Here is a 20,279-nt window from a genome sequence, read left to right on the forward strand (position 1 = left end):
CGCATAAGGAGACGTGAAGCCCAGCTCTGCCCACTGGGGACAGTGCTGATGCACGGCTCCCAGGTTTGTCTGTTAGGTTGCTTTCCAATTTAATTGGATGCAGATATCTGCTTTCAAGATAAGGCAGAGGAAGAGGAGACAGAAGAGGTTACCCTCAGCCCTCATCCTCACACTGGTCTCTTACACCCTTGGCAGAGAGTATTTTTAAAATACTTTATTTACTGGCCGTGGCCGGTTGGCTCAGTGATAGATCGTCGGCCTGGCGTGCAGGAGTCCCGGGTTCGATTCCTGGCCAGGGCACACAGGAGAAGTGCCCATCTGCTTCTCCACCCCTCCCCCTCCTTCCTCTCTGTCTCTCTCTTCCCCTCCCGCAGCCAAGGCTCCATTGGAGCAAAGTTGGCCCAGGCGCTGAGGATGGCTCCATGGCCTCTGCCTCAGGCGCTAGAATGGCCCTGGTCGCAACAGAGCGACACCCCAGATGGGCAGAGCATCGCCCCCTGGTGGGCGTGCCAGGTGGATCCCGGTCGGGCACATGCGGGAGTCTGTCTGACTGCCTCCCCGTTTCCAACTTCAGAAAAATACAAAAAAAAATCCAACAACAACAAAAATATATATTTTATTTACTGATTTTAGAGGAGAGAGAGAAAAATGGTGGGGGGAGCTAGAATCATCAACTCGCAGCAGTTGCCTCTTGTATCTGCCCTGACCAGGCAAGCCCAGGGTTCCGAACTGGCAACCTCAGCACCCAGGTCAATGCTCCGTCCATGCACCACCACAGGCCAGGCAACACAGAATATTTTAAAGAAGGTTCCAATTGTGTGAACATTTTTGGAAAAGGAGCCTAAAAGGCCCTCCGTCTAACCAGCCTATTGCCCAGCGGGCCTGGGAAGGCTGAGGAGTTCCAACCCCAGACCACTGCCCAGCAGCCAGCACTGCCCGCGCCTACTCTGGGCTGCACCTTGAAGGCACCAGGCATGTTTAATGGGGAATGCGAAGCCTCTGAGGGGCAGTGACAACTTTGTATCAGTTCTGCAGGTAGAAAGCGAGTAAGTTATATAGAATTGACTAGAAGCTGTGGGGGAGAATGGTGTCTGAGGTTCCAGATTTGACCCAGGTCTCTGCTCTTACTAGCTGTCATTTCTAGAGCCAGCCTGGTGGGAGAGGCCTGCTGGGGCTCAATCCCCTTTGATAACCTCACACGGGGGCTTCTCACAGCACTGAGGAGCACAGGCAAGTAAGTAGTTTCTGGACACGAGCCATTGGTAGACCTTTCAATGCCTCAGAGCCACCATGCAACACCACTCCTCTCCTTTGGAAGTCAGACAAACAGGTTCTGAGAGAGCAGAAGCCTTAAAACCCCAGCAGCCTAGGGGGCCGCAGCTCCGCCCTGCACACCTGGGCAAGCAGTGCTGCGGTGATGTCCAAGTGCAGCTGCAAGCTAGGCCCCGCATGCATCCGGAGGACCTCTCCCTCACCGGGACCGGGGCTGTGCCTCTCGGAGGCAGCCTGTCCTCGGTCTATGAGTGAGTTCCCCAAGTCCCTGTTCTGCTCAGCTGAGGCCAGGTGGGAAGCAGCTGCCCCGCCTACCTGCCCTAGCTGAGGCCAGGCTTCGTCTGAAGGGAGAGCCTCAGAGGAGCAGCTGGGGACTCCAGGGAGGAGCCTGAGGGCCTTGTGCATGAGTGTGTGTGTGTGTGTGTGTGTGTGTGTGTGTGTGGTTGTACCTGTGCCTGAGTGCCCAGGTGCGTTGCGTGTACATGGGTATGCAGGTACACTGTATGTGAGCACATGCATGTATGCGTGGGCTGCAGGTTTCATAGGAGAGGATGCAGTGAACACATTTGTTTCCTTTGCCTTCGTGGGTAGAGCTCACACCAAGGTGTATGTTTGGAAGAGGCCTGGGTCTGAGACCAGGGTGGGCAGGTCCAGAGCCAGTGGACCCAGGCAGCCCTTTGAGGACACTTGAGTGTTGTGTAGCTTCATCATCCCTGGAGGGTGGCTGTCCAGGGTCTGAGATTGTTTCCAGCCTCACATTCAGCCTGGGACCTGCCATAGAGTTGGGTAGGAGCCCTAGGTCAGTGTCAGTGGGAGTGAACACTCTAGAAATTTGAAATTAATAGGAAGAACCTGTACCCCCAACCTTTTGATGAGGTACGTCCTGCTGTGTGCCCTGACAACAGTACAGGACCATGGGCATGGGCAAGGAGTGCCAGAGTCCCGGGGACCCGCAGGGACAGCTCTTCTGTTCCACTCTTCAGCTTGCTCTGTGGCCCCCGGACCCTTGCCTAAACTCAGCTCTGGGACAGGAGACAGGAGGGAACGTCCTTGACCCCACTGTGGGTGTGGTGGGGTACGGCAAAGAGAAACCAGTGTTTGCTGAGCAGATGGATCTAACGAGACAGGAAAGAAAAGTGGGCATTTGTCAACCTGTGCAGAAGGCCCTTCTCTCAGTGGGACTCTGTGCTCCAGTCACCTGCAGGGGAAGTGCAGGAACCCAGGGCTGTGCCGGGGAAGCTGTTATAAGAAGCAGGGGTCCCAAGAACCCTCGGAAGCAGGTGCCATGAGAGGTGGTGCACTAGCCATGGGACTCAGGGAACACATGTTTTATTCTGGGAAGTGTGTGGCCCCTGGGTCGCCATGTTTTCTCTGGGTAGAGCCCATTCGACTCCCATATGTCTCCCTTCTTGTTGACCATGCATGTTCTCCTAGGTACCCTGTGCACTGTGGCATTGGTCGAGATGGGACCTGAGATTGGGGGCTGGAAACTAATGAAGTTGCCATGTCCTCTGTTGCAGCCAGGCCGTCTGGGAGAACATGGCCCGTGTGTGTGTGAAGACCCAGCGGCTGGACGTCGCCAAGGTGTGCCTGGGTAACATGGGACACGCCCGCGGAGCCCGAGCACTGCGAGAGGCTGAGCAGGAACCAGAGCTGGAGGCCCACGTGGCTGTGCTGGCCATACAGCTGGGCATGCTGGTGAGTCAGGCAGCGGACGGATGGGCCTGCCGCCGAGAGGACGCTCCTTGCTCCTTTGCCAGCGGGGCTCTGGGGCAGAGGCTCTGGCTGAGGAGGCAGGTCCATTGCTGGCTTTCCCCGGGGCCTGCTCGGCTGACCTCAGAGGGCAGGCCATGGTGTATTCTTGTCTGGGCCATTTGATTGCAGGGAACACAAACAGTCTTAAGCTAGCTTAAGCCAAAAAGGGGAGCAAGGCCTCTCTCCCCTCCGCCAGGTCTCCTCCCTGTCTCCTGCATGTTCAGAGGGGCTGATAGAACGCAGGAGACAGAAACTGAGTCGCCCAGCAGGGTGGGCTCCAATGGCCTGTAGCCATGTGGGGACTGTAGGGGTCAGACCCTCTCGGGGGAGGGCCACGGGCACCCATGTGTCTGCCACATAGAGGAGCTGAGCACAACTGAGGGGTGAGCCCGTGGCCCCTGGTCTGGGGGGTGCAGCCAGCTTCTCTGAGGGCGTTGCTGCAGGCAGAGTCCTCTCCCTCACAGCATGCAGGACATCCCTACTAGTGGCAGGCCTGGGGGGGGTCAGGCCTTCCTGGGGACAGGGACGCTGCATTGACATGTGGCATTCATCTTGTACGTCTCAGAACACAGCCTCAAATGTCCATCTGTCCTCAGTGTGTTAGAGTTTTGTCTCAGGCTGTTGATGGCGCAGACAGCATCTTCAGTGGGTCACGTGGTGGCCAGAGCAGTGACAGCGCAGACGTGCTTGTCTTCTTCAGGAGGAGGCCGAGGAACTGTACAAGAAATGCAAGCGCTACGACCTTCTCAACAAGTTCTACCAGGCCTCTGGCCAGTGGCAGAAAGCCATAGAAGTCGCCGAGGTCCACGACCGTGTCCACCTGCGCACCACCTACTACAACTACGCCAAGCACCTGGAGGCCAGCGCCGACTGCAGCCTGGCCCTCAGCTAGTGAGCGAGGGCCTCTCGGGACAGGCCTTTGGTTGCCTCTTGCTTTTTTCTCTGCCCCAGTGAGGTGGCCATAGAGGTTCTCAGAGGAAGATTCTAGGCTGAGGCACCTCCTTAGGGCCCATGGTGACCTTCTCGGTGGGTGTCTTTCAGGGAGATTTATAATTGTTGCTTTAGGAGACCCTCGGAGACAAGGCCACTGCTTCACCCTGCCTCCGGGTTCTGGTCACGTTAAGAGACCTGGGGTCAGCTGGTGGTGTTGCTGTAGCTGCAGTCCAGCGTGGTGCTACCCACACTGAGCCCTCCCCAGGGCAAGCCCGCGAGCAGCAAGGAAGGCCCGCTGCCCCTTGACAGCAGGTCTGTGGGCCACAGAGCTGTAGGCGGGGAGCAAGCCTCCGGCCTGTTCCCACGCACTCACACAGGCTGAGACACTAGCCGCTCCTTCTCTCCTCTTGCAGCTATGAGAAGTCAGACACCCACCGCTTCGAGGTGCCCAGGATGCTGTCAGAGGACCTGCAGTCCCTAGAGCTCTACATCATTAGGATGAATGACAAGTGAGTGTCCCCCGCTGGGCAACGGGCTGTGGCAAGTGGAGGCTGGGTTTGCATATGGGGGCCGAGGTGGGGGCTGCTCAGGAACCTTTCGGAGCTTTACATATGAGAGCATGAAGCATCCTGTTGGTCCCCTAGAGCCAGGCCATAGGGTGCTGGGAATGAAGGGGGGTAGTGATTTCCCTCTGGACAGGGTTCCTTCAGACCCCTGGGACCTCAGTCTTGTCCACCCAGCTTCCACATCTCTGGACTGCTGGTCACGGGAAGTACACTCTCGGGGTGGTGTTGGGGACCCGGGGCTCACTCCCAGTGGGCAAGAGGACCTGAGGGATAACTTGCGGGCTCCTTGCAGAACGCTGTGGAGGTGGTGGGCCCAGTACCTGGAGAGCCAGGCGGAGATGGAGGCCGCGCTGCACTACTACGAGCTGGCACAGGACTACCTCTCCCTGGTCCGCATTCATTGCTACCAGGGCAACATTCAGAAGGTAAGCGCTTTCCGGGAGTCGGCCCTATGGCGGCAGTGAGCTGGAGTCAGCCCCCCGGGTCTCTCTGCTGTTTTTCTAGGCTGCTGAAATAGCCAACGAGACTGGAAACTGGGCTGCATCCTACCACCTGGCCCGGCAGTATGAAAGCCAGGATGAGGTGAAGCAGGCGGTGCACTTCTACGCGCGGGCCCAGGCCTTCAACAATGCCATTCGTCTGTGCAAGGTAGGTGGTCGCGTGCCCCACACACGCTGCAGGAGCTGGAAGCGTGCCACCTCTGGGTTAAACCCAGGAGGGGAAACGGTGCTTCATCCCTGTTCCCACCATCTATTAAGAGAGTTCTAAACAGGAAATTAGAGAACTGGACCGTGAGCAGCACATCTCCCACCTGGGCCCTCTGCCCCTCCTCCCCCCTCCTGTTCAAGGAGTTGTCACAGTGAGCTGCCCAAGGCTCCTGAACCCGCACTGAGGCTGGGTTATCACTTATGGCCTTGTAAACAGTAGGCCTTTCAGAGGAAGCTACTGGACGTCCTACATCCATAAAAACATTCCATGGGCCTCCATAAAAACATTCCAGGGCCTCACTTCTAAAAAATCCAAAATGTGGAAAGCCTTCGTGTAAGCTACTACAATGTTCTGTGTAGTAGGGAAAAGCAGGGACCCATGAGAATCTTGGTACCCAAACCCAGTAATACATTACGACACTCGTTGGAAACCATGATCGTGTGCATTGGGGCATGTCAAACAGGAGGTTGCCCCCCTGGCATCATTCACAGACCTGAGCAGAAACTACTGAGCACTGTCCCTTCCTGCAGGAGAGTGGCATGGACGACCAGCTCATGAACTTGGCCCTGCTGAGCTCCCCCGAGGACATGATTGAGGCAGCACGCTACTATGAGGAGAAGGGCGAGCAGATGGACAGGGCGGTCATGCTGTACCACAAGGTGAGGAGCTGGCCCTGCCCGGGTCCTGACGGCTACAGTCAAGGCTCCCTGGGACCAGGGGCACGTGCCTATGTGTGAGGGGGCCACTTAAGCGGTACTGGGACCCAGGATCCGGGCAGCTGCTCAGAGCTCTCCTGCTTCCACAGGCTGGCCACTTCTCCAAGGCCCTGGAGCTGGCTTTTGCCACGCAGCAGTTTGTGGCCCTGCAGCTTATCGCAGAGGACCTGGATGAGAAGTCGGACCCTGCCCTGCTGGCCCGCTGCTCAGACTTCTTCCTTGAGCACCATCAGTATGAGAAGGCATTGGAGCTGCTGCTGGCCGCCAAGAAGGTACGGCGTCCGTGCAGTCCCCGCCAGGCACACACTCGGGCACTGAAGCCCCAGGGTCGCTGTTTCCGCAAACGCAGCGAATGCGGCTTCGCTGTCCCTCATGATTACAATTTTATGAGGAAGTCTGGCTGCAGCCTGCCTGGGTGGAGGGTCTGTGAGCAAGCTATCACCTGGCATAGCACCCCCTTGCAAGCCTAACTGAGTGTGGACTCACTGCCCATTTCACCTATGTCTTCAAATTATAACCAGGGAGTTCCACTCACTTTGTGTGTGTGATAAGTACACATAGCTGTTTTTTAAGTGTAGCATTAAGTACATTCACATTTTCTTAAAAGATTTTATTCATTTTAGAGAGGGGAGAGAAAGAGAGAGAGAGAGAAGGGGGGAGGAGCAGGAAGCATCAACTCCTATATGTGCCATGACCAGGCAAGCCCAGGGTTTTGAACCGGGACCTCAGCGTTCCAGGTCGACACTTTACTCACTGCGCCACCACAGGTCAGGCACATTTTTATGCAACTAACTGATCTCCAGAACTCTTTTCATCTTGTCCCCATTAAACAACAACAACCCCCCAGCCCGGCACCCTCCATTTGACTTTCTGTCTACGACTTTCACTGCTCTATGGACCTCACAGAAGTGGGATCATCGGCTTTTGTCCTATCGTGACTGGCGTATTTCACTGAGCATAATGTCTCAAGGTTTATCCATGCCGTAGCATACTTCAGAATTTCCTTCCTATTTAAGAATGAATAATAGTCCACATTTTGCCTATCATTTCATCCACAGATGGACACTTGGGTTATTTCCACTTTGTGACTATTGTGAATAATGTTGCTATGAACATCGATGTACAAATATCTCTGCAGGACCCCTCTTGCAATTCCTTTGGGTTATTTACCCAGAAATGGAATTGCCAGGCTGTTTTCCACAATGGCCGCACCATTTTACATTCCCACCAATAGTGCACCAGGGTCCCAGTTCCTCCACATCTTCACCAACACTTGTTATTTTCTAGTTGGTAGAAAATTGATAGTAGCTATCCTCGTGGGTACGTGCGCTAATCTTTCTTAAGTAGAAAAATTCCCCTTGATAGAAACTGAATGCAGATATAGAAATTTGTTAATCATATGAAATTAGCCTACCCAATTAAAAGTCCTTTCTTCCTGCAGCCAGAATGATGCGGTTTTGTCTCTCATTACAGAGTGATCAAGACATTCTTGGCCCTGGCCAGTTGGCTCGGCGGTAGAGCGTCGGCCTAGCGTGCGGGGGACCCGGGTTCAATTCCCAGCCAGGGCACATAGGAGAAGCGCCCATTTGCTTCTCCACCCCCCCCCCTCCTTCCTCTCTGTCTCTCTCTTCCCCTCCCGCAGCCGAGGCTCCATTGGAGCAAAGATGGCCCGAGCGCTGGGGATGGCTCCTTGGCCTCTGCCCCAGGCGCTAGAGTGGCTCTGGTTGCGGCAGAGCAACACCCCGGAGGGGCAGAGCATCGCCCCCTGGTGGGCAGAGCGTTGCCCCTGGTGGGCGTGCCAGGTGGATCCTGGTCAGGCGCATGCGGGAGTCTATCTGACTGTCTCTCCCCGTTTCCAGCTTCAGAAAAATACAAAAAAAAAAAAAAAAAAAAGACATTCTTGAACAAATGAAAAGGCATCCATGTGTTCTTGGTTGGAAAGCCCCAATAGATGTTCATCTGATCCCCCCTAAGGAGGTCTCAGACTTAATCTGACCCCAGGAAAAAGCACCATAAGGCTTTCTCTAGCAAGATAAATGGATCCTATAGTGTCACAGTGAGAAGCAGATAAACCTAAATAGCCAGGAAATATCTGGAAAATAAAGACTAATAAGAGGTGACTAAACCTTCCAGATCATAAAGTATAGCAAAGCTCGAATAATTGGGGTCTGGCGCTTGATTGGGCCTGCAGATCACTGGACAATATTGGAACACCCAGAAGTAGAGCCATATGTGTCTGGACCTTTGTATGAGATACAGGAGCATCCACAACAGTGGAGGAAAGATGAGCTGTTCAATAAAAGGGGTTGATACAACCAAGTAGTCGCTAGGAAAAATAAAGTTAAATCCTACTCATCTCCTGTGTCCGAGTCCATTCCTGGTGGCTGGACAATTTAAGCGTGTCAGGAAAATAGCAGTAGTTCCATCAGAAGCCAGAAGGGGCCATTTTATGCGGTCTTCAAGGAGAGAAGGCATTTTCAATTATTTAAACCCAAAAGCCATAGTGGGAAAGACTGATCAATTCAACCAAATACAAATTTAAAAATAGCACATGGAGTCCTGGCTGGGTAGCTGCATTGGTTGGAGTGTCGTCCCAATGTGCCAGTGTTGTGGGTTCAATCCCTGGTCAGGGCACATACAAGAATCAATACAGGAATCAACCGGTGGGTGCATGGGTGAGTGGGACAACAAACTGATGTTTCTTTCTCTCTAAAATCAATATTTTTTAATAGCACATGGAAAAAACACACCATAAACAGCAAAGATATTCTACCTATATCCCTAAAAACTAATTTTCTAAATATGTATAGAGTTCCTATAAACCAATAAGAAAGTTACCAAAAACTCCAAAGGAGAAAACAAATATAGACAGTTACTCAGAATCACTCATAATAAGAGAAATACAGATCAGAACTCAAAGAGATTCCATTTTTCATGAATTAGGCTAGTAAAGGTGAAAGGTTGGAAAACCCTCTAGGTTGTCATGGGAAATATACTCAGGCTGTGGGTTGGAGTATAGCAGGTAGTGCCTGTCATGAGTGAAATACATCTCTCTGACCCAGCACTTCCTGTCCTAATTATCCTAACAATACATTTTTAACAAGGGAGAATGGCATAAGCACCAGGGCTGTACCAGCAAAAGATGGCCCACCTCTGTGTCAGCAAGACGAGTTATGTAAGCAGTAGTTCTCGGTAGAGTGGAATACTGTGCAGGAGTCAAAAGAAGAGAGAGTTCCTCTTATACTGAGATGGAATCATCTCCAAGACATAATTGTTTTTTATCCCAAGATATATTCTGTTTAATTTTTAATTTTTAAATTTTTAAGTGAGAGGAGGGGAGATAGACTCCTATATACAACCCCCATTTGGGGCTGATGCTTAAATTGACTGAGCTATCTTTAGTGCCTGAGGCCAATGGATGCTTGAACCAAATGGGCCACTGGCTGTAGAGGGGCAGAGGGAAAGGGGGGAGAGCGAGGGGAAGAGACACAGATGGTCGCTTCTCCTGTGTGCCCTGACCAGAAATCAAACCTGGGATGTCCATACGCCAGACCGACACTCTCTCCACTGAGCAAACTAGCCACAGCCCCAAAACATATTCTTAAGTAGAAAATATAAATTTTTCTTAAATTTTTAAATAAAATTAATTAAACCCCTCAATTTAAAACTTTCAAAAAGAGTTATAGAAGACAATTAATTTCTGGTTTTTCTTTTTTTTACCCACAACAAATATAAGATTCTTCCTGAGCTCCACATTTCCTTTGCTGTATTCCAGAATGTCACTAGCATAAGAGAAAGCCATGCGCCACCCCTGAGCCTGGCCCTGGCTTCCTCTGGGAAGGTGGTGGGCAGGAGGGTAACTGCCCCACTCAGTGCCAGTGGCCCCTTCCCAGTATCAGGAAGCCCTGCAGCTTTGCCTGGAGCAGAATATGACCATCACCGAGGAGATGGCCGAAAAGATGACAGTGCCCAAGGACTGCACAGACCTGTCCGAGGAGTCGCGGTGTGAGCTGCTGGAACAGATTGCCCACTGCTGCATGCGCCAGGGCAGCTACCACCTGGCGACTAAGAAGTACACGCAGGCCGGCAACAAGCTCAAGGTGAGCGGGCAGTGGCGCTGCTTGCGGGGCCCCGCGGGAACACGTGCCCAGGGCGTGGTTTTTCCGTTTGCCTGAGTACACCCCTGTCGGGTGAGCTTTTCCAGCCCGGTTCCTGAGGGGGTGTCTGAGGGAACCAGGAGCCCCGAGCCCAGTCCTGTCATGGGCCCAGCAGGCAGCATCTGCTGTATCGGGCCAGTGACGTGACATGCTCCGAGAGCTGCTAGCCTGGCCCCTCCCTCCTTCTCTGTCTAGGCCATGAAAGCACTGCTCAAGTCTGGGGACACGGAGAAGATTGTGTTCTTCGCGGGTGTCTCCAAGCAGAGGGAAATCTACATCATGGCTGCCAACTACCTACAATCCCTGGACTGGCGGAAGGAGCCAGAGACCATGAAGAACATCATCAGCTTCTACACCAAGGCGCGGGCCCTGGACCTGCTGGCTGCTTTTTACGATGCCTGTGCCCAGGTACAGCCCTGCCTTGAAGTTCTGGGGGCCCCAGGCCAGGTCATTGGCCCATGGGTCCTGATAGTCTTGTCTGCTCAGGTGGAGATCAATGAGTACCAGAACTATGACAAGGCTCATGGGGCGCTAACTGAGGCCTACAAGTGCCTGGCCAAGGCCAAGAGCCCCCTGGACCAGGAGACCAAGTTGGCACAGCTCCAGAGCAAGATGACCCTGGTGAAGCGGTTCATTCAGGCCCGCAGGTGCGTCCCCACGGGACGGTGGGGGGCAGGCTGCACTGCGCCTTGGGCCCCAGGGAAGCCCTGTGGAGCCCCCCAGGCCCCTGCTTGGGCTTTGTGACTCTCTGGTTCCCCATCACTGCCAGGGACCAGACCCAGGTTCCATTTCCAATACATTCTTCAAAGGGCCTCCCGGGACACCTAGACAGAAGCACTCAGGATGTTGCTGTTGTTTTGTTCCTGTCTGAGCTCCTCTTGGGGGAGTCCCCTTAAAACGTGGGCACATTCTCGGAAAGATTGTTCCAGAAACAGCCAGAGACCATTGAGAGGAGACAAATCTGATGGGGAGGAATGACAGTTTTGTGTCCGAACAGAGCGTCTGAGGGAGCCTGGACTGATTGTCTGTGCGCAGGGGCAGAGTGGGTGGTTTCGGCGGAGGGGGGGCGGGGACTCTGGTGCTCACACCATGCCCCGCCCCCACAGGCACAGCTCAGAGCCTGTCAGAGAGAGGCTCCGGCAGCGCATTTAGGAGAGGCCACAAATCTAAATTTTTACATGACACCGGTTTTATATTTATTGGCAACTCGTCCAGCTTTTCCGAGAGCCCGCTGTGTAGGCAGCAGCTCAGCTTCCGCCGAAACCAGTGAAAGCATTATCCTTATCTGAGAACAGGCTTTTGAAAGAATTCCAAACATATTTTGAGCACTGTTTTGCAAAGTGGGGCTCTTGAAAGGGTACTCTGCATTCAGATGTGTAAGTTCTGGGATGTCTGCTGAGCCTGGGATACAGGAGGGGAAGGGAGGAGATTGGGCAGCAAGGTCCGTGCAGCCATGGGGCAGGGCATTGTGGACGGAGTGGAGGGACTCCTGAGGGCCAGAGAAAGGGTCAGCCGGGAGTGGCCAAGTCAGGGCCCGGCAGTAATGGGCCAGCTGGTCCTTCTGAAGTGGGAGTTGAGTCCCTAGTGGCTCCAGCCAACTGCCCTGAGCCAAGTTCTCGGCAAGGCCCTCCTGGTCCTGCCCTCACTCACATACCACTCACTGCCCTGCAACACACCCAGTACGTGTCACCGCACAAAGCTCTGTTCATGCCAATTCCCTGCCCAGCCGCCTCGGCCCCCCGAGTCCCTCTGCAGCACGCTGTCCTGCTCTGTGCTGTTCCTGGGCAGGGACCAGGATTGACAGACCTTTGCTGACACAGTACTGGCACTCTGAGCAGTCAGTACAGTACGTTCTTGTTGAATGAATGAATGATTTTATGAATTAACTCATTCATGAATTATTTTAAGTCACAAGAATTACCTTCACAAAGATTTGTCCCTCGGTTTCTGTGAGCTCTTTCTTGGGGCAGAGGGCCTGCTCTGACCTCTGACACCCAGTCCGAGTTCTGGGTTCAGGCTCAGGCTCTCTCTGCTCTCGGCAGGACACACAGAGAGGACCCCAAGGAGTCGGTCAGACAGTGCGAGCTGCTCCTGGAGGAGCCGGACCTGGACACCACCATTCGCGTCGGGGATGTCTATGGCTTCCTGGTGGAGCACTGCCTGCAGATGGGGGAGTTCCAGATGGTGAGGGTTCGGCAAAATGGGCGGCCCAGCTTCCCAGGGGGGGACCCCGCCTTGAGCCCTCAGCTCGCACGAGTGGGGAGCTCACCGAAAGTCGGGAGGAGGTGCCTCTCCTGTTTTTATTTTTGTTTTTTATTTTTATCCTTTTTTTATTTTGACAATTTCAAACAGAGAAGTTATAAGAATACTAGAACCCAAGTATACCCTTTACAGATTCACCAGTTTTTAACATTTTGCCATGTTTATTTATTTCGTGTGGATACTTTTAATTTTCAATTGTATACACCGGTGGTTTTCACCCGTGGTCCACCAGAAATGTCATGATGGTCCATGAAAGAATTAACCACCCTGATATTGTATGAAGATTATACAATGGGTTAACCATGGGCCAGTGGCTGGAAAACATTGGATACACGAAATGCATATTTTTTGGAGCCAGTTTGAAAGGTGCAGACATCCTGCCGCTTTACCCCTTAAGTTGATAACACTTTAGTAGTAGACGCCTGGGTGTTGAATTGCTGGGTCATAGGGGGAGTGTAACATTTAACTTTTTAAGAAACTACCAGATATTTGCCTTGGCCAGTTGGCTCAGTGGTAGAGCGTCAGCCCAACATATGGATGTCCTGGGTTCGATTCCCAGCCAGGGCACACAGGAGAAGCGCCCATCTGCTTCTCTATCCTTCCCCCTCCCCTTTCTCTCTGTCTCTCTCTTCCCCTCCCACAGCCAAGGCTCCATTAGAGCAAAGTTGGCCCAGGTGCTGAGGATGGCTCTGTGGCCTCTGCGTCAGGCACTAGAACGGCTCCAGCCCCAACGGAGCAATGCTTCAGATGGGTAGAGCATCACCCCCTGGTGGGCATGCCAGGTGGATCCCTGTCAGGCACATGCAGGAGTCTGTCTGACTGCCTCCCCGCTTCTAAATTCGGAAAAATACAAAAAAGAAAAGAAAAGAAAAGAAACTACCAGATGTTTATTTTCTTTTTCTGTAGTGTTTCTTTCATGGTTTGTATCAGGGTTGTTCTAGTCTTACCAAACACACTGGGAAGTGTGCCTACCTCTTGTACTTTTTGAAAGAGTTTATGTAAGACTGCTGTCATTTCTCCCTTAATAGATAGAATGAATAAGTGAACCTACCTGGGCTTGGAGCTTTCTTTGTGGAAGGTTTCTGCTAATTCATTTTAACAGAGTGGTTCTCAAACATTTTGGTCTCAGGACCCCTTTGCCCTAGGAAAACTACTGAGCTCCCTACTTATGTGAATTTTACCTACCAATATTTACTGTATTAGGCGTAAAACTAATAAATTTGTAAAATATTTGTTAATTCACTTAAAAATAATTTACTATATCTTAAATATTTTCATTTAAAATAACTATATTTTCCAGCCTGACCAGGTGGTGGCGCAGTAGATAGAGCGTCTGACTGGGATGTGGAGGACCCAGGCGTGAGACCCCGAGGTCGCCAGCTTGAGCGCGGGCTCATCTGGTGTGAGCAGGGCTCACCAGCTTGGACCCAGGGTCGCTGGCTCGAGCAAGGGGTCACTTGATCTGCTGTAGCCCCCCCCCCCCCCCCCCGTTCAGGGCACATGTGGGAAATCAATCAATGAGCAACTAAGGAACCGCAATGAAGAATTGATGTTTCTCATCTCTCTCCCTTCCTGTCTGTCTGTCCCTATCTGTCCCTCTCTCTGACTCTCTCTGTCTCTGCCACAAAAAAAAACAAAACAAAAAAACTATAGTTTCCAAAACAAAAAAGTTTACTGGAAAAAGTAGCATTGCTTTACATTTTAGCAAATCTCTTTAATACCTGACTTGATAGAAGACAGCTGGATTCTCAATCTCTGGTTCTGTATTCAATTTGATAAAACAGGTTGTTTTAGTTGAAATGTATAAAGAAAATTCAGCCTCACACCAATATATAGATAAGAATGAGAAGGTAGTATTTGACCAGGCGGTGGCGCAGTGGATAGAGCATCGGACTGGGACGCAGGGGACCCAGGTTTGAAACCCCAAGGTTGCCGGCTCCAGCACAGGCTCACCAGCTTAAGTGTGGGGTTGCTCGCTTGAGCATGGGATAATAGACATGACCCCATGGTTGCTGGCTTGAAGCCCAAGGTTGCTGGCTTGAGCAAGGGGTCACTTGCTCTGCTGTAGCCCCCCAGTCAAGGCACATATGAGAAAGCAATCAATGAACAACTAAGGTGCTGCAATGAAGAATTGATGCTTCTCATCTCTCTCCCTTCCTGTCTGTCTGACTCTCTCTGTCTCTGTAAAAAAAAAAGAAGAATGAGAGGGGTATTTAACAGCGTTCTCAAATATTTGTAGATCTTCTTTAATACTACACCAACAAATGCTATTTTATAAAAGTTAGTTGCAGTGAGAGGTCTGAAATCCTACCAGTGTACTTTTTGTATTCTACTACATTTAGCCCATTGTAAAATCACATTGGTCATTTGCAAAATATTGGTTCACTGAGTTATGCAAATGTCATTATACATATTTTTAAAATCTTATTTGCTAATATCACCACCAATCTCATCAGGAAAGTCTTTAAGTATGGTGATGATGACCAGCTCATGGTGGCCAGTACCTAAGATTTCAGAAACTCTTAACTTTTTGTTTGAGAGCTCAAACTTTATCCTTAGCAAAAATACTGTCAGTTACTATTTTCCTTAAAGTGACAGCTTCACTTTGCTCATTTTTGAGAAAAAGTCTGCCACATACCCAAGTCTGAATAAACAGTTTATCTTTCAGTCCTTTTTACAAATAAAAATGGTGTTCCATGTAAGTAACAAATTGAGCTCACAACCCACGCTAGTGTGTTTGTTTCCTCATCTCCACCAGCATTTGGTATAATCAACCTGTTATTTCAGCCCACCTGGTGGGTGGATAGTGGTATCTCATTGTGGTTTCAATGTCCACTTTCTTAATGACTAATGACTGACTCAGTGGCTGTCTACACATCTCCTTCTGTGACTGCTCAAATCCTTGACCATCTTTTTACTGGTGGTTTGTCTTCCTCTTGTTGATTGTGGTCTTCATGTGTTCTGGGTACATTTCCTTGATCAGACCTATGATCTGCCAGTGTTTTCTCTCAGCCTGTGGAAGTTCTCTTCTGTTCCTTTCTCCTCTCCATCTGGAACTCCAGTAGCTTGTATATACTGTCCCCTGGCTCAGCTGAATCTCTTCTATTTAACAGAATGTTTTCTGGTTCTCACTCTGGGCCGTTGCTTTTGCTATTGCTTCAAGTTCGCCAGTCTTCCTTCTCTGATCGTCTTCCACCCGTGTTTTCCATCTGACGTGATTTTCACCCCTGGGGGTCCAAATTGGTTCTTTTCCCTTTGTCTTCTATCTCAGTCTTGATTATGCTTATCCTTTCCTCTACCTTCCTGAGCGCAGAAGTGTCTTTATGAAAGCCATTGTGAAGTCCTTGTCTCTTGTGTCAACTCTGGGTCTGTTTTTATTGGTTGATTCTTTATTATGGCTCATATTTTCCTGCTTCTTTGCATGCTTGGTAACTTTTTATTGCATTCCAGACATTGCTAAGTGTTTTAGGTTAAGTGATGGAGTCCGCAGGGTCCACCAGAGATCAGGGCACAGTCCCCACTCAGAATGGGGGCTCTCCCTCAGGGAATCTCTCTTTTCCACCATTTCCTCACATTCCAGCTGGATGGTTGACCCCAATTCTGATTCTGGGTTTTCAAGCCAGTAAAAGTGTGAGTTTCTAGGTGCCCTTCCCCCCCCCCCCCCCCCACTGTGCCTTTTAGCTTCTGGGGCCTCTCTGTGACAAAAGTTCCAATTAGACAGAAACTCACGTCGAGCTCCTTCCTTCTTCCAAATGTCACCTCCCGTATCTTCCTGCCCAGGGTTATTTTCCAGTGCCTTTTATGTTTTGCCCAGCTTATCACTGCATGCAGGAGGGTTGGTCTAAGATGAATTACTCTGCCATTACCAGAAGCTTCTCTCCTCATTCTTGTCATCACAATCCTCTAGTAACTAACACAGAATTATACCTGGCTGCATTTTTCCTTTGTATTCCAAAGGGCGTCATATAGACTTTGCGGGGCCCACATACATGCTCTGCCTGCAGCATCTCCAACCACCAGCTGAGTTACCAGCAGATACTTCCTGGTGAGACTCCACTGACCCCAAGGAATCTCAGTGCCCCCCCTAAGTGCTCACAAACCGACTTTGACAAGTTCGTTTCAGGAATGTTGCCCCTGAACGGTGAAAGCCTTATCAGGGGAAGGTTACCAAAGTTGACAGGAAATTTCCAGAATTCATCAGCAGCCCCTCCCCCCATGGTGTGAAAGGTCAACACCATGAAACCCAGATTTCCTGATCTGAGCACTTATTCCCTCTTTGCTCCCCCACCATGTCCATTCACTCGTGTTTTTGTTGGGAGAAAACCACCTAAATCTACTCTTAAGGAGAAAACAGTGAAATCGAGACAAAATTGGACTGCGGAGATGCTCAGACCAATGTTCCCTCAAAATTAACAGAAAAATCACCTTTTAAGTATTTCAACAAATTCTTTGTTGTCTTGATCCTTGTTTGAAGCCTATATGATTCAGTAACTAAATTTTTTAACTGTTTTTTTTTTTTTTTCTTTACAGGGACAGAGAGAGAGAGAGTCAGAGAGAGGGATAGATAGGGACAGATAGGAATGGAGAGAGATGAGAAGCATCAATCATCAGTTTTTCGTTTTGACACCTTAGTTGTTCATTGATTGCTTTCTCATATGTGCCTTGACTGCGGGCCTTCAGCAGACTGAGGAACCCCTTGCTTGAGCCAGCAACCTTGGGTCTAAGCTGGTGAGCATTTTTTATTTTGCTCAAGCCAGATGAGCCCGCACTCAAGCTGGCAACCTCGGGGTCTCGAACCTGGGACCTCGGCATCCCAGTCCAACACTCTATCCACTGCGCCACCGCCTGGTCAGGCAGTAACTAAATTTTTTAAAATCGATACATAAATTTAGAAGGTCTAGCATATGCAAGTTTCCTCTTGGTGGGTAAAGAAAACCCGTTGTTGCTGCTCCGAGGTCCTTTCTTAGTTGACTTCCAAACTTCTTCCTTCATTTCCGCCCACCACTCAGCTCTCACTGCACTATCATCAGGGTCAAGTCCTGACCGACTCCTGATGTTTGTTGCACAGTGAAGATCTTCAGGGGTGAGGATGTCCAGTAACATTCTTTGTTGCCCTTCATCTATCTGTCTTTGGTGACCATGTCTTCCTTCTAGAAACTGCTTCTGCTCTTTATTAAAGAAATCAGCCTTGCACACCAAAGCGGCACACCACCTGGTTCTCCCTCCTCAGCTCCTGCTTCCCTGCCCCCTCCTCAGTGTAGGTACCCCCTAGCTGCCGGACCCCGTCTCCCGCTGCAGCTCCAGCCACCCTCCCCACAGCTCCCGCGTGGTGGCTGTGGTCTTAGTGCTGTGTTCTGTGCGCCTAGCGCAGCGCCCGGCCCACAGCTGGCAAACGGTCAATACCTGCAGGAGCCTCTTCCTGTGTGGCTGTCCTCTCCCTCAGGTCTGCCAGCTCCTGGGGGGCTGTGCTCCACCCATCCCCCAGCCCTCCAAAACCCATATTTTATCTTTATACTCATTTCTTATTTACATTTAATTATCTTAGTTCTATATGTCCAATATAAAATTGCTCTAAAAGTTTTATCTGCATTAAGATATACTAAGATCTGATCATTATTTCTCATAAAGAAGAATTAAAAGCTAGAAATTTTGGTCACATTCTATTTTTTGTTTGTTTGTTTTTAAGTGAGAGGAGGAGAGATAGTGAGACGGACTTCTACATGTGCCCTGGCCAGGATCTACCTGGCAACCCCGTCTTGGGCCAATGCTTGAATCAACCAAGCTATTTTTAGCACCTGAGGCTGACATTTGAGCCACTGTCTGCAGGAGCAGAAAAGGGAGGTGATGGGGAGAGTAGCAGAGGGCTGCTTCTCCTGTGTACCCTGACCTGAAATTGAGCCCAGATATCTGTACACTGGGCTGATGCTCCATCTACTGAGCCAACTGGACAGGGCTGCATTCTGAATTGATATAAAGTGTACCTTATGGGTATTTCTTAGAAGCCACATGAGGCCCTGTTCCTTCTTCCTCATGTTTATGTGTGGCCCTTCCTGTGGGTGAGTGGGTAGAGCAAGTTTTAGCAGGTGCGGGCAGGCACGGCAAGTGTGGACAGGTATGGCAGGTGTGAGCAGGCATAGCAGGCATAGGCTAGTTTAGCAGATTTGGGCAGGTAAGGGCATGTGTGGGCAGGCACCGTAGGCATAGGTCAGTATAAACAGGTGTGGGCAGACAGCAGGTATGGGCAGGTGTGCACAGGTGTGGGCAGGTGTAGCAGGCATAGCAGGCATAGGCTAGTTTAGCAGATTTGGGCAGGTAAGGGCATGTGTGGGCAGGCACCGTAGGCATAGGTCGGTATAAACAGGTGCGGGCAGACACAGCAGGTATGGGCAGGTGTGCACAGGTGTGGGCAGGTGTAGCAGGCCTAGCACACTGGTTCTGCCTGAGAACCCTTGCCCCCAAGCTGCTGTGTCATCCCCATTCTCTCCCCCATATTTCCACAGGCAGGACCAGAAGAAGTTCCACAGGAAAACACTAACAATTCCACAGTTTGCCGGCATAGGGTCAAGGACCATACATACAAGAGACTCAAATTAATCATGGGCCTAATTAGCTGGGGTACTTTGAAGGCTTGATCAAAACAATTAAGACAAACCATGTAGATTGCTGCCTGCCCTCCAACCAGACAAGCATATGCCCCAGAGTGCATGAAAAAGATGGAGACGTGAAGCCATCCTTCCCTCGGTCTCCCTGTGTAGGTCCAGGTGCACTTCCAGGTCCTAGAGGGAGCATGGTCCCAAAACACCCATGGGTTCTTATACATGGGCTGCTGCTCACGGCTTTCCAGGAAACTGGCTCCTTTTCAGCTGGTAGTGCTGGTCACAGCTCGCAGCAGTGACCGTGAGGGCCTGAGCTGGGCTGTCCTCAGACACCACCACCCTTAGGAAGGCTGGGGAGTCCCAGATTGTACCCAAGTCCCTCACCTGAGAAGCAGAGACAGCTCTCCTCTGACCTCAAGGGGTGGGTGTTCAGGAAACTCCCTGCAGTGGTGTCCTGGTTGTGAAGTGGGCTAACCCAGTAATGGCTGTTCCATGTGCCGCAGGCCTACAAGTATCTGGAGCAGATGCGAAAGAGACTTCCTGCTGCCAAACTGTCCTACTACATAACTCAGGAGACTGCGGACGCCGTGCACCGGGCCCTGGGCATCCCCCTGGTGCGCATCGTGCCCGAGCGCATCCACCACAGCACGGAGGACCCCAGGGAGGCGGATGAGGAGGTGACGGAGGAGATCGAGAATGAGCCCTGAGGGCCTGCTGCAGCGAAAGCCCTTCTGGAACTTTCTAGTTATCAGTAGTAGCAAGAGCCTGTCTTTTGGGAAAGAAAGTTTGAGTCCTTTTTAGCTGTTGGGCCCAGGGCCAGGCTGGCCTGCCGAGAGGGCAGCGGTCGTTTCTAAGCCCTCCCGCCCGCGTCCCTAGTCCTGCTAGTTCCTAGCTCTGGTTTAGCCTCTTTACTGTTGGGGGAGCTGGCTCATCATTCCCGTGGCGTTCTCGGAGTATTCGTTGTAAAGCCTAAGAAACTTCTAGTACTTCACAAACTGAGAATGTTAACAGTCACTGTGCCTCCTCCCAGCACTCAAGTAGGTTGTCTGACATGCATCCAAGTTTCCAGCAAGATGCACAGTTCCTGACCACAGGGCCATTCCTGAGGAGACACCAGTGGCCAGGGGGTGGGTTCTCGCCATGAGGCAGCCTGTGCCCCTTCTGTCACCAGCTCCCACTCTGAGGGAGGAGCTGGCACCATGACAAAGCAAGGGGAAGGGAGCTTAGGCTCCGCCCACTGGCTACTGAAACTAATAAAGTGTATTTCCTCAGAGGACTGTGCCCCTTCCAGCCTGGCCCTGCTCCCCATTCCCC

General features: G+C 51.2%; 1 protein-coding gene across 7 annotated transcripts in view; it reads left to right on the forward strand.

Moving 5' to 3' along the window:
• Window positions 1-20,238, forward strand: part of IFT140 (intraflagellar transport 140) — a 108,901-nt gene extending 88,663 nt beyond the window's left edge. For all 7 annotated transcript variants that reach the window (XM_066382964.1, XM_066382965.1, XM_066382960.1 and 4 more), the window contains exons 19-30: window positions 2,793-2,970; window positions 3,728-3,918; window positions 4,374-4,469; window positions 4,819-4,951; window positions 5,031-5,174; window positions 5,765-5,893; window positions 6,040-6,222; window positions 9,844-10,050; window positions 10,303-10,515; window positions 10,594-10,754; window positions 12,150-12,291; window positions 19,469-20,238. In XM_066382964.1, coding sequence (XP_066239061.1) covers window positions 2,793-2,970; window positions 3,728-3,918; window positions 4,374-4,469; window positions 4,819-4,951; window positions 5,031-5,174; window positions 5,765-5,893; window positions 6,040-6,222; window positions 9,844-10,050; window positions 10,303-10,515; window positions 10,594-10,754; window positions 12,150-12,291; window positions 19,469-19,672 — 1,981 coding nt within the window. In that variant the 3' untranslated portion in view covers window positions 19,673-20,238. The remainder of the gene's footprint in view (window positions 1-2,792; window positions 2,971-3,727; window positions 3,919-4,373; window positions 4,470-4,818; window positions 4,952-5,030; window positions 5,175-5,764; window positions 5,894-6,039; window positions 6,223-9,843; window positions 10,051-10,302; window positions 10,516-10,593; window positions 10,755-12,149; window positions 12,292-19,468) is intronic.
• Window positions 20,239-20,279: the final 41 nt, after the last annotated feature.

This window comes from Saccopteryx leptura, chromosome 4, assembly GCF_036850995.1.
Source record: "Saccopteryx leptura isolate mSacLep1 chromosome 4, mSacLep1_pri_phased_curated, whole genome shotgun sequence".
Classification (NCBI taxonomy): Eukaryota; Metazoa; Chordata; class Mammalia; order Chiroptera; family Emballonuridae; genus Saccopteryx; species Saccopteryx leptura.